This window comes from Symphalangus syndactylus, chromosome 16, assembly GCF_028878055.3.
Source record: "Symphalangus syndactylus isolate Jambi chromosome 16, NHGRI_mSymSyn1-v2.1_pri, whole genome shotgun sequence".
Classification (NCBI taxonomy): Eukaryota; Metazoa; Chordata; class Mammalia; order Primates; family Hylobatidae; genus Symphalangus; species Symphalangus syndactylus.
The window spans coordinates 34,335,016-34,347,869 of record NC_072438.2 but is presented as its reverse complement, the minus strand read 5'-3'; the positions used below and the strand labels follow the sequence as shown (position 1 = coordinate 34,347,869).

At 36.3% G+C, this 12,854-nt stretch overlaps 1 protein-coding gene across 10 annotated transcripts in view; it reads right to left on the bottom strand.

The window, feature by feature from the left end:
* TBC1D19 (TBC1 domain family member 19) overlaps positions 1-12,854 on the bottom strand; it is a 277,728-nt gene that overhangs the window by 224,339 nt on the left and 40,535 nt on the right. For all 10 annotated transcript variants that reach the window (XR_010116325.1, XR_010116326.1, XR_010116329.1 and 7 more), the window contains 3 exons: positions 7,108-7,182; positions 5,560-5,623; positions 4,197-4,243 (listed from right to left, as the gene is read on the bottom strand). Coding sequence is in view for 5 of the 10 variants with exons in the window: in XM_055245489.2 (XP_055101464.1) it covers positions 4,197-4,243; positions 5,560-5,623; positions 7,108-7,182 (186 nt within the window). In the remaining 5 variants the exon portion in view is untranslated. The remainder of the gene's footprint in view (positions 1-4,196; positions 4,244-5,559; positions 5,624-7,107; positions 7,183-12,854) is intronic.

Genomic DNA, 12,854 nt, shown 5'->3' with positions numbered 1-12,854 from the left:
AGAGTTTTTAGCATGAAGGGCTGTTGAATTTTGTCAAAGGCCTTTTCTGCATCTATTGAGACAATCATGTGATTTTTGTCTTTGGTTCTGTTTATGTGATGGATTATGTTCATTGATTTGCATATGTTGAACCAGCCTTGCATCCCAGGGATGAAACCGACTTGATCTTGGTGGATAAGCTTTTTGATGTGCTGCTGGATTCGGTTTGCCAATATTTTATTGAGGATTTTCACATCTGTGTTCATCAGGGATATTGGTCTAAAATGCTCTTTTTTGGTTGTGTCTCTGCCAGGCTTTGGTATCAGGATGATGCTGGTGCCATAAAAGGAGTTAGGGAGGATTCCCTCTTTTTCTATTGATTGGCATAGTTTCAGAAGGAATGGTACCAGCTCCTCTTTGTACCTCTGGTAGAATTCGGATGTGAATCCATCTGGTCCTGGACTTTTTTTGGTTGGTAAGCTATTAATTATTACCTCAATTTCAGAGCCTGTTATTGGTCTATTCAGAGATTCAACTTCTTCCTGGTTTAGTCTTGGGAGGGTGTATGTGCCCAGGAATTTATCCATTTCTTCTAGATTTTCTAGTTTATTTGCATAGAGGTGTTTATAGTATTCTCTGATGGTAGTTTGTATTTCTGTAAGATCAGTGGTGATATCCCCTTTATCATTTTTTATTGTGTCTATCTGATTCTTCTCTCTTTTCTTCTTTATTAGTCTTGCTAGTGCTCTATCAATTTTGCTGATCATTTCAAAAAACCAGCTCCTGGATTCATTGATTTTTTGAAGGGTTTTTCGTGTCTCTATCTCCTTCAGTTCTTCTCTGATCTTAGTTATTTCTTGCCTTCTGCTAGCTTTTGAATGTGTTTGCTCTTGCTTCTCTCGTTCTTTTAATTGTGATGTTAGGGTGTCAATTTTAGATCTTTCCTGCTTTCTCTTGTGGGCATTTAGTGCTATAAATTTCCCTCTACGCACTGCTTTAAATGTGTCCCAGAGATTCTGGTATGTTGTGTCTTTGTTCTCATTGGTTTCAAAGAGCATCTTTATATCTGCCTTCATTTCGTTATTTACCCAGTAGTCATTCAGGAGCAAGTTGTTCAGTTTCCATGTAGTTGTGTGGTTTTGAGTGAGTTTGTTAATCCTGAGTTCTAATCTGATTGCACTGTGGTCAGAGAGACAGTTTGTTGTGGTTTCTGTTCTTTTACATTTGCTGAGGAATGCTTTACTTCCAACTATGTGACCAATTGTGAAATAAGTGCAATGTGGTGCTGAGAAGAATGTATATTCTGTTGATTTGGGGTGGAGGGTTCTATAGATATCTATTAGATTGGCTTGGTGCAGAGCCAAGATCAAGTCCTGGATATCCTTGTTAACCTTCTGTCTCATTGATCTGTCTAATATTGACAGTGGGGTCTTAAAGTCTCCTATTATTGTGTGGGAGTCTAAGTCTCTTTTTAGGTCTCTCAGGACTTGCTTTTTCAATCTGGGTGCTCCTGTATTGGGTGCATATATATTTAGGATAATTAGCTCTTCTTGTTGAATTGATCCCTTACCATTATGTAATGGCCTTGTCTCTTTTGATCTTTGTTGGTTTAAGGTCTGTTTTATCAGAGACTAGGATTGCAACCCCTGCTTTTTTTTTTGCATTCCATTTGCTTGACAGATCTTCCTCCATCCCTTTATTTTGAGCCTATGTGTGTCTCTGCACATGAGATGAGTCTCCTGAATACAGCACACTGATGGGTCTTGACTCTTTATCCAATTTGCCAGTCTGTGTCTTTAAATTGGAGCATTTAGCCAATTGACATTTAAGGTTAATATTGTTATGTGTGGATTTGATCCTGTCATTATGATGTTAGCTGGTTATTTTGCCCATTAGTTGATGCAGTTTCTTCTTAGCATCAATGGTCTTTACAATTTGGTATGTTTTTGCAGTGGCTGGTACCGGTTGTTCCTTTCCATGTTTAGTGCTTCCCTCAGGAGCTCTTGTAAGGCAGGCCTAGTGGTGACAAAATTTCTCAGTATTTGCTTGTCTGTAAAGGATTTTATTTCTCCTTCACTTACGAAGCTTAGTTTGGCTGGATATGAGATTCTGGGTTGAAAATTCTTTCGTTTAAAAATGTTGAATATTGGCCCCCACTCTCTTCTGGCTTGTAGGGTTTTTGCTGAGAGATCTGCTGTTAGTCTGATGGGCTTCCCTTTGTGGGCAACCTGACCTTTCTCTCTGGCTGCCCTTAACATTTTTTCCTCCATTTCAACCTTGGTGAATCTGACAGTTATGTGCCTTGGGGTTGTTCTTCTCGAGGAGTATCTTTGTGGTGTTTTTTGTATTTCCTGAATTTGAATGTTGGCCTGCCTTGCTAGTTTGGGAAGTTCTCCTGGATAATATCCTGAAGAGTGTTTTCCAGCTTGGTTCCATTCTCCCTGTCACTTTCAGGTACACCAGTCAAATGTAGATTTGGTCTTTTCACATAGTCCCATATTTCTTGGAGGCTTTGTTCGTTTCTTTTTACTCTTTTTTCTCTAAACTTCTCTTTTCGCTTCATTTCATTCATTTGATTTTTAATCACTGATACCCTTTCTTCCAGTTGATCGAATCAGCTACTGAAGCTTGTAAATGCATCACGTAGTTCTCGTGCCATGGTTTTCGGCTCCATCAGGTCATTTAAGGTCTTCTCTATGCTGTTTATTCTAGTTAGCCATTCGTCTAATCTTTTTTCAAGGTTTTTAGCTTCCTCGTGATGGCTTCAAACATCCTTCTTTAGCTCGGAGAAGTGTGTTATTACTGACTTTCTGAAGCCTACTTCTGTTGACTCATCAAAGTCATTCTCTGTCCTGCTTTGTTCTGTTGCTGGCGAGGAGCTGTGATCTTTTGGAGGAGAAGGGGCACTCTGGTTTTTAGAATTTTCAGTTTTCTGCTCTGGTTTCTCCCCATGTTTGTGGTTTTATCTACCTTTGGTCTTTGATGATGGTGACCTACAGATGGGGTTTTGGTATGGATGTCCTTTTTGTTGATGTTGATGCTATTCCTTTCTGTTTGTTAGTTTTCCTTCTAACAGTCAGGTCCCCCAGCTGCAGGTCTGTTGGAGTTTTCCACTCCAGATCCTGTTTGCCTGGGTTTCACCAGCGGAGGCTGCAGAACAGCAAATATTGCAGAAGAGCAAATATAGCTGCCTGATCCTTCCTCTGAAAGCTTTGTCTCAGAGGGGCACCAGGCTGTATGAGGTGTCAGTGGGCCCCTAATGGGAGGTGTCTCCAAGTTAGGCTACACGGGGGTCAGGGACCCACTTGAGGAGGCAGTCTCTCTGTTCTCAGAGCTCAAACACTGTGCTGGGAGAACCACTGCTCTCTTCAGAGCTGTCAGACAGGGATGTTTAAGTCTGCAGAAGTTTCTGCTGCCTTTTGTTCAGCTATGCCCTGCCCCCAGAGATGGAGTCTACAGAGGTAGGTGGGCCTCGTTGAGCTGTGGTGGGCTCCACCCAGTTCGAGCTTCCCGCCACTTTGTTTACCTACTCAAGCTTCAGCTATGGCAGATACCCCTCCCCCAGCCAGGCTTGCCACCTCATAGTTTGATCTCAGACTAGCAGTGAGCAAGGGTCCGTGGGCGTGGGACCCACTAAGGCAGGCATGGGATATAATCTCCTGGTGTGCCGTTTGCTAAGACTGTTGGAAAAGCGCAGTATTTAGTTGGCAGTGTCCTGGTTTTCCCAGTACAGTCTGTCATGGCTTCCTTTGGCTCAGAAAGGGAAATACCCCAACCCCTTGCGCTTCCCGGGTGGGGTGATGCCCCTCCCTGCTTCGGCTCACCCTCCGTGGGCTGCACCCACTTTCTGACCAGTCCCAATGAGATGAACCAGGTGCCTCAGTTAGAAATGCAGAAATCACCCGTCTTCTGTGTTGATCACGCTGGGAGCTGCAGACTGGGGTTGTTCGTATTTGGCCATCTTGGAACCCACTTCCTACAGTCACTATTTTTTAATCAAAATTATCCTAACTGATTTACTCAATGCTAATCTTTCCATATTCCAATATATTTTCCAAGGGTAATTTTCAAACACAGATCTGATCATGTCATTCTACTGCTTCAATGACTCTGGGGCTTTTTACATGCTAATCCCTCTGCCTTGACATATTTTTACATCATCATTTATTCACATTATTTGTTCATTAATATATATGTATTTATCCAATAGAACCTACCTCAAGAAAATCCTTAGGTGCATAAACAGGTCTGAAAAGGCTTAAATCTAGAATAAGATAGATTATAAGCAAAATTTCAGCTAATAATATATGAAGCCTTATTAAATAAATGTTAATCATTCTTTCATATGTTATCATACAGATAGATTAATTCAATCATTTCTTGAGAATCAATTATTTGTCATATACTGCATTAAGTACAGAGAACACTAAAATGAAAAGACAATTTCTTCCCTTAACGTCCTAGATGGCATTTTCTGGAAGAAATTAAGAGCATCCTATTCACAAATTATAATTATTTATAACTGAACTGGCCAAACGATGTCAATGTAACATAAAGGTTCTATATGAGAATTCTCAATGTACTTAAAATACAAACAATGCATTCTTAGTGAATTCCTCCAGTTGTATTAAACTATTCCCCCTTTTGAACTCAAATAACTATATATAATAACTCTATTATGGTATTTATCTCTTACCTAGTCCCCTACATGTATTTTTAGCAGTGGTAAAGGAAGGGGAGGAGGAAGGGTTATGTACATGTCTGTCTATACAATTACAGCCATCTATCATAGTAAATGAAATATAGTTGTTATTCATTTTATATTTACAAAATTGACTAGATTTTAAATATTAAAATGAACAAAAATAAATTCTTTAAAACATTTTAAAGTCTTCAAACGTATTTTTCACTATTTATCCTATTTTTAACAACCCAATATAATTAAGCTTGCACAATATTTACCTTAATTAAAAGACAAGAATCTCAAAAATCCACTGGATAATTTATAATTTTATAAAAATGTTTTTAAAGGCTGCTTTAAAAAAGGATAAATAAGGCCAGGCGCAGTGGCTCACACCTGTAATCCCAGCACTTAGGGAGGCTCTGGTGGGAGGATGGGAGGATTACTTGAGGCCAGGAGTTCAACAGAGAGAGCCAGGGCAACATAGCAAAACCCCATCTCTACAAAAAATAAAAACATTAGCCAGGCATGGTGATGTGTGCCTGTAGTCTTAGCTACTCAGCAGGCTGAGGTGAAAGGACACTCTGAGCCCAGGAGCTTGAGGTTAAAGTGAGCTGTGATCATGCTACTGCACTCCAGCACAGGTAATAGAGCAAGAAACTGTCTCTAAAAACACAAACAAACAAAAAGCTGCTCCTGATGTCTGTATTTATTAGTTGCATGTGGTGTCTGGGAGTTTGAGTAGGCCAGTCTAATTCTGGTTTTCCAGATGACAGAAAATTAATGAGAAGGAAAATTGCAATCTTCCCAAAAGAATTGTTAATTATGTTATTTTAGATCCACAGTTAAGAAGGCAATTATTTTTCCACTACTACATTCAGAAAAAACTGTTCACATACCTGGTTCATCAGTTCCCATTTCATTCCATTTATTAAGAAGTTCTTTCTGTTCTCCAACTGGCCTCTGGAAAAGGTAATTTTGAAACTGGTTTCATTTCATTTTTTGAAGTCTAGCAATACAACTAAAAACAAGAATCAATAACTTATTTAAAAGCTAAATAAACGACCATAACAGGATAATTTCATTAAACATGTTGAATTTGGGGGGTAACTGCATTTAAATTATTATTTAACTATTATGTTATATCTAGTCTCAATGGCTTAGTTAGAACATGGTGCTAATGAGTCCAATAAAAGAAGGCAAGTGATCTGTACTGGCCAGTAAATTTCACAAAGAAAAACTGCTCCTCAGCCACATACTACATCTCTTACCCCCATCCAGCAGTCTCAGAAAAGCATCACAAGGGGGACCGGCCAAGAGAGTGTGACTAAGAGTCAGTAGCATCATCTTCCTATAAGAAAGGCAGTATATACAATACTACATATTTAGACAGTTTTTAATATAAATGTATCCCTTTTTAAACACTATCCTTCCGGCGCCTTCAGTAATTTTCCCTTGGATATTATCCAAAGTATACCCACTACATCCTGTCCAACAACAAGGAATAAATAGCAGGTAGGGAGAATGAAGTAAAGGGAAACTGACTCTCTCCTACTTGTGAGCAGCTACAAAGAATACAGAACATCCCTCAAGTGTTTTTTCTTTTCTTTCTCATCTTTTCTCCTCAATGCCCAGAGTAACATAAATGTTGAGTATTAGATCTAAATAGAATTCCAGTTCTACAGAGAGATGACAAATTATCCTTTTTGTTTCCTATGTTAATACCGAAAGATGGTACCGTATTACCTATTACAAGATCACAGTATGCCTGAACTCTAACTGTGATTCAAGGAATATGGCTATTGTGCTAATTAGCCAAAAAGTAAGGAGACTAAAGGTAATTAAAATCTTTAAAGCACATTCCTAATCTTTACAGCCAAATGTCTAACTCATCTATACTACAGATTCATATTTCTGTTTATTTGCAAAGATACAGGTTTGTTATAATAATTATTATAGCACACAAAATAGAAATCTATATAGAATATACCCACATAATTGGCCTTTTACAGATTTTTGTTTCAAACCAAGTTGATATACTAGTAAAAATAAATAAATAGGCCGGGCGCGGTGGCTCACATCTGTAATCCCAGCACTTTGGGAGGCCAAGGTGGGCGGATCATGATGTCAGGAGATCAAGACCCTCCTGACTAACACAGTGAAATCCCGTCTCTATCAAAAATACAAAAAAATTAGCCAGACCTGGTGGCAGGTGCCTGTAGTCCCAGCTACTTGGGAGGCTGAGGCAGAAGAATTGCTCGAACCCAGGAGGCGGAGGTTGCAGTGAGCCGAGATCGCGCCACTGCACTCCAGCCTGGGTGACACAGCAAGACTCTGCCCCTAAATAAATAAATAAATAAATGTGCCTAACAGTTATATAACTTCATGATACTTTCTAGTATTTGATTCACAATGAAATACTTAAACAGAAAAATGTTTAAAAGTACCTTTCGTGCCAGTGGGATACTCAGTTCAGTGCACATACTATTTAAACTCTTCAAAATTCTTTTTTCCCAACTTCCCTGAAACATAAAAAACAATCAATTATCTTTTCCAGTAACAACACTAAAACTAATAAAAAAAATTAAAGATATTACAAATTATATAGAAATGGTAAGGCTGGTTGAGATTGGTTATCCTTATTTACTAGTCCACTCAACAAATACTGACTATTGCCTACTATATGCCAGATACTATCCTTTGTGCTATGAATTAAGCAGTGAATAACAGAAAGCCTCAGTCCTCAAATAACTGACATTTTAGTTGAGGATGGGAATGAGGATAGATTTTTTTAAAATGTCAAGAAGTCATGTGGTAATAAACATTATATGGAAAATATCAGATAAAAAGATAAGTTAAATTTAAGCAGTTTATAAATGTTTAATACTTAGGAATCTCATTAATGACCTAGTAAAAGGTAAAAATGTACAGAAATTATTACACTGTAATTTTTCCAAAAATGAAAATTTACCCCTAAATACTTCAGCATGCATATTCTTAGAATAAGGACGTTTTCCAACATATCACAATATCATTATCATACCTAAGAAAATTAATATTTCATGATGTCATACTTAGTCCATATATATTCAAATTTTCCAGTTGTCTCCAAAATATCTTTTACAGTTTTTTAAAATCTGGGATCCATTCAAAATTCATGCATTACATTTCATTGGTTGTTATGTCTCTGTCTTTCATAGCAGTTTAATCTAGAATCTCTCTATTCTTTTTTTTTTTTTTTTATGATACTGACTTTTTTCAAAGGTCCAGGCCAGTTATCTTTTAGAATGTGTCACAATTTGGATTTGTCTCACTATTTTTCATAGTATTGATTACTTTCTTCATTATCTCTTCTATTTCTTATAACATGGAAATTAAGTTTTAATAGTCCTAGGTTTGATCATCCATAAATACCATATTTTAATATAATATTCTTTTCAATGACAAGCTAAAATGCCATAATAATATTTTTTGTTTTTTTAATAAATGTGCCTACAGACCACTTCTAGCTCACTGAAACCAAAATAAAATAATACCAAAGTCCCAAAATTCAGACCTAATAAGGAAACAAGGAGAGAACTGTATATTACTCATAAAGAACAATTAATAATCAATAATCAATTAATGAAAGTGGAATAATAACAACAGTTCCCTTATGTGGCTGTTACAAAGATTAAAAGATGTTAATACATGTAAACTGACTCAAACAGTGGCATAATATGATAATTATCATTCAATAAGTGATGGCTTTTACTACAGCTATCATTATTCATAGCTTCTTCAACACACACATTCAAATACATTACTCTTTATCTGAAATTTGCTCTCCAAGCCCAACTCCCACCTCCAACATTCTTATTCTTGTCTAAATAAATCTTATTCACCTTTTAGGTATCAGCCTAAATATCCCTTCCTCCATTAAGACTTGTCTCACCTGGTCCCCAACCAAGATAGCATTAGGTGACTTTGCTTATGGGCTTTCATAACACCCTGTCCTCCACCTATCATGGTACAAATCACACTGTGTCCAGCACATAATAGATGCTCAATAATTAAACATATTTCTACCCTAAGTAATGTTGCAAGTATTTTAAAAAATTTTAATGCAATGGCCCAAGCAGTGAATGAACAGAAAAAATTCTTCTGAAGGATAAATATCGAGCTATGTGAAATGTATAAAGTTCAGTTTACTACATTTATAGAAATAGATTTTCAAGAATAAAAGCATACTCAATACATTACATGAAATAGCTCCCAAATTAACTCTATTTATTGGCTCATTCTAATTCTCTCCTTAACTATAAATAATTCTCTTAGATCCAAGACTTATTTGGTACCTCTTATTTGGGTACATTGTTAATGAGCAAACATTAATTATAATGATACAACCTACCTTCCACATTCAATATCTTTACACCCATCTTATTTAGATAAATCTCATTCACCTTTCTGATGTCAGATTAAGTATCATTTCCTCTAACAAGCCTTCTGTTACCTGCTGCCTCCCACCCCAAATGGTGGAGGAAACAGGTAAGAAAAAGTTTATTAAAAAATACTTCTAATTAAATGATCACAATAAAATAAAATTTGCATACATATTAAAAATCCAATCCCTGGATTTTTATTTATCCTATTATAAGGAACCAAATTGCTCGCTATTAAATTATGGTTACAAATATTCTCATTTTCAATCACTCATGCAAAGAGCTCTAGAATTGATAAAAAGGCATTAACTCTCAGACATAAAAACAAAATTAAAGTTATGAAATACAATAGACATCAATGTGCAGCTCATAATATACAGAGTTGGCCCTTGAACAACATAGGCTTGAACTGTGTGGGTTTACTTATATTTAAATTTTTTCCAATAAATATATTGGAAAAAATTCTGGAGATCAGCAACAATTTCAAAAAACCTCACAGACAAACCATATAGCCTAGACATATTGAAAATTTTAAGAAAAAGTTGGGTTTGATCTGAATGCATAAAATATATGTAGATACTAGTAGTCTATTTTTTCATTTCCTACCATAAAGTATACATAAAACTATTATAAAAAGTTAAGTTTTATTAAAAATGTATATATACTTTCAGACTATACATGGTACCATTTGAAGTTGAGAGAAATATAAACATAAAGATGTAGTATGAAATCACAACTGCATAAAATTATCTGTAGCACATACTATATTACTGTAACAATTTTGTAGCCACCTCCTCTTGCTATTGAATTCACAGTGAATTCAAGTGCTGTGAGTATCTGCTTGAAACCCTGGGTGATGCTAATCATCTCCATGTGAGCAGTTCCACAGGCCTGTAAATTGTGTATTGCAGTAAAAAGTGATCTCTCACAGTCTCACATTTTTTAATTGTGTTGAGCACAATATTGTCCCTGAATAATACCATGGGACCCATACAAAAAGCCACTAGTGATGCTAGAAATGCTCCCAAGAAGAAAAGTCATGACATTGCAAGAAAACATTGAATTGCTTGATATGTACAGAAGATTGAGGTCTGCAGCTGCAGTTGCCCATCACTTCAAGAGAAATGAATCCAGCATAAGGACCATTGTTAAAAAAAGAAAAGGAAATTCATGAAGCCATTGCTGTCGCTACACAACCAGTGGTGAAAATCTTGCATTTTTTTTTGCAAAATACCTTTATCTAGTATTGAAAATACAGCTTTTATGTGGGTGCAGGGTTACTAAAAGGCATACCCATAGACTCCAAATATGATTTGAGAAAAAGTGAAGTCATTAGATGACAATTTAAAGCAAAAGAAACGTAAAGGATCTAAAGCTGGAGGATTTAATCCCAGCCAAGGATGGTTTGATAATTTTCAAAATCAGTTTGGCTTAAAAATGTCAAGATAACAAGAGAAGCAGCTTCTGCTGACCAAGAGGCAGAAGATGAGTTCCCAGATGCCATTAAAATCACTGAGGAAAAAGGATATCTGGCTGAATGGGTTTTTAATGCAGAAGACAGTGCCTTATTCTAGGGGGGAAAAATGCCACATAGGACTTTTATTAGTAAGTAAGAGAAGCAAGTACCAGGATTTAAGGCAAGAAGAAATAGGCTAATTCTACCATTTTTTTTGTAAATGCAATTGGGTTTAGGAACAGGACTGCCCTTATCTGTAAAGATGCTAACCCCTGAGCCTTGAAGGGAAAAGATAAACACCAATTGCCAGGCTTTTGGTTTTAAAACAAGAAGGCCTGGACAACAAGAACACTTTTTCTGGATTGGTTCAATTTATGCTTTGCCCCGATGTCAGGAAGTATCTTGTCAGTAAAGGACTGTTTTTAAAGCTGTTTTGATATTGGACAATGCCCTTCGCCTTGCAGAACACCATGAGTTCAACATAGAAGATATCAAATTGGTCTACTTACCCTCAAACACAACGTCTCTAACTCAGCCTGTGGGTCTGGGTCATAGGGACCTTTAAGGCTCATTATATACAGCACCCTATGGAAAAGATTTGCCAATGCTATGGAAGAGAAACCCAATACAGAGATCGTCATGAAAGTCTGGAAGACTTATACCACTGAAGACACCGTTGTTTTTATGGAAAAAGCTGTGAAAGCCATCAAGCCCAAAGCAGTAAATTCCTGCTGGAGAAAACTGTTTCCAGATGTTGTACAGACTTCACAGGATTTACAAGAGAGTCAATCAAGGAAATAATGAAAGAGATTGTAGATATGACCAAAAAAGGTTGGAAGTGAAGGGTTGCAAGATACTGATTTTAGAGAAATTCAACAGCTAATAGACACCACACCGGAGGAATTAATTAAAAACAACTTGATGGAGATGAGTGCTTCCAGACCACTGTCAGAAAATGAGGAAGAACACGTAGAAGAAGTGGCGCCAAAAAAAAAAATTGACATTGGACAATCTGGCAGAAGAGTTCTGATTATTCAAGACTGCTTTTGACTTCAGTGTCCATATCATAGATTTTGCAACATGGACCTATGACTTCAGTGTCCGTATCAAGATTTTGCAACATGGACCCTTGAAACTAAAGCAAACAGTGAAAGAGGACTGGAACCATATAGAAATATTTTTAGAAAAATGAAAAAGTAAAAACGTCAGATGGGAGTTACAATGTATTTCTGTAAAATTACACCAAGTGTGCCTGCCTCTCCTGTATCCCTTCTACCTCCTCTACCTCTTTTGCCTCTGCCAGGCAAGACAGCAAGACCAACCCTTCCTCTTCCTCCTCCTCCTCAGTCTACTCAATGTGAAGATGATTTATGACCACTTATGATGAAGATATTTATGATGATCTACTCCCACTTAATAAATAATAAATATATTTTTCTTACTTATGATTTTCTTCATAACATTTTCCTTTCTCTAGCATTCTTTATTGTAAGAATATAGTATATAATATATATAACATATAAAATATGTGTTAATCCACTTAATGTTATCAGTGAGGTATCTGGTCAACAGTAGCCTATTAGTAGTTAAGTTCTGGGGGAGTCAAAAGTTATATGTGAATTTTTGACTGCACAAAGGGTCAGCACCCCTAAACCCCACACTGTTTAAGGGTCAGCTGTACTATACAAATTTTCAAGACTGCAATTCACAATTTTAAAACTGCATAAAACTTACTAAAAATTCAAACATGAAGGCCATTCAAAATAGAAAGATAACTTTTGGAATGACACCTAGACAAGATGTTGAATATTTGTTAAATTATCCTTTAAATAATTATTTTGGCAAAAACAGCTCATTCAGGTATTTTCTGTAAAGTGATGAATCACAGTTCTCCAAATAGATATCCCATTGTACCAAGAATTTCAATTTACCAACTCTAAATTTAACATTAAATGTAATATATAGAGAAAACAGTCAATAGAAAAAGTTACACAGAAAAGAAATTAGACATCATAAGAAAGTATTCTGAATGGAAAGAGTTGATGAAACACAACTATATGATTTACACGTGTTTACATGTGTTATTTTACTTGATGAAACACAACTATGTAATTTACATGTGTTAATGTATGTTATTTTACTAACCTATAAGATGTGTATCATTACTATCATTTTACAAATGAAGAAACTTAAAAAATAACACATGAAAGCACAACGAGAAAGACTATTAAGAATGTAATAAGTGCTGATTAAAACTTATTTGATTGAAGATGGCCAAATAGGAACAGCTCTGGTCTACAGCTCCCAGCGTGAG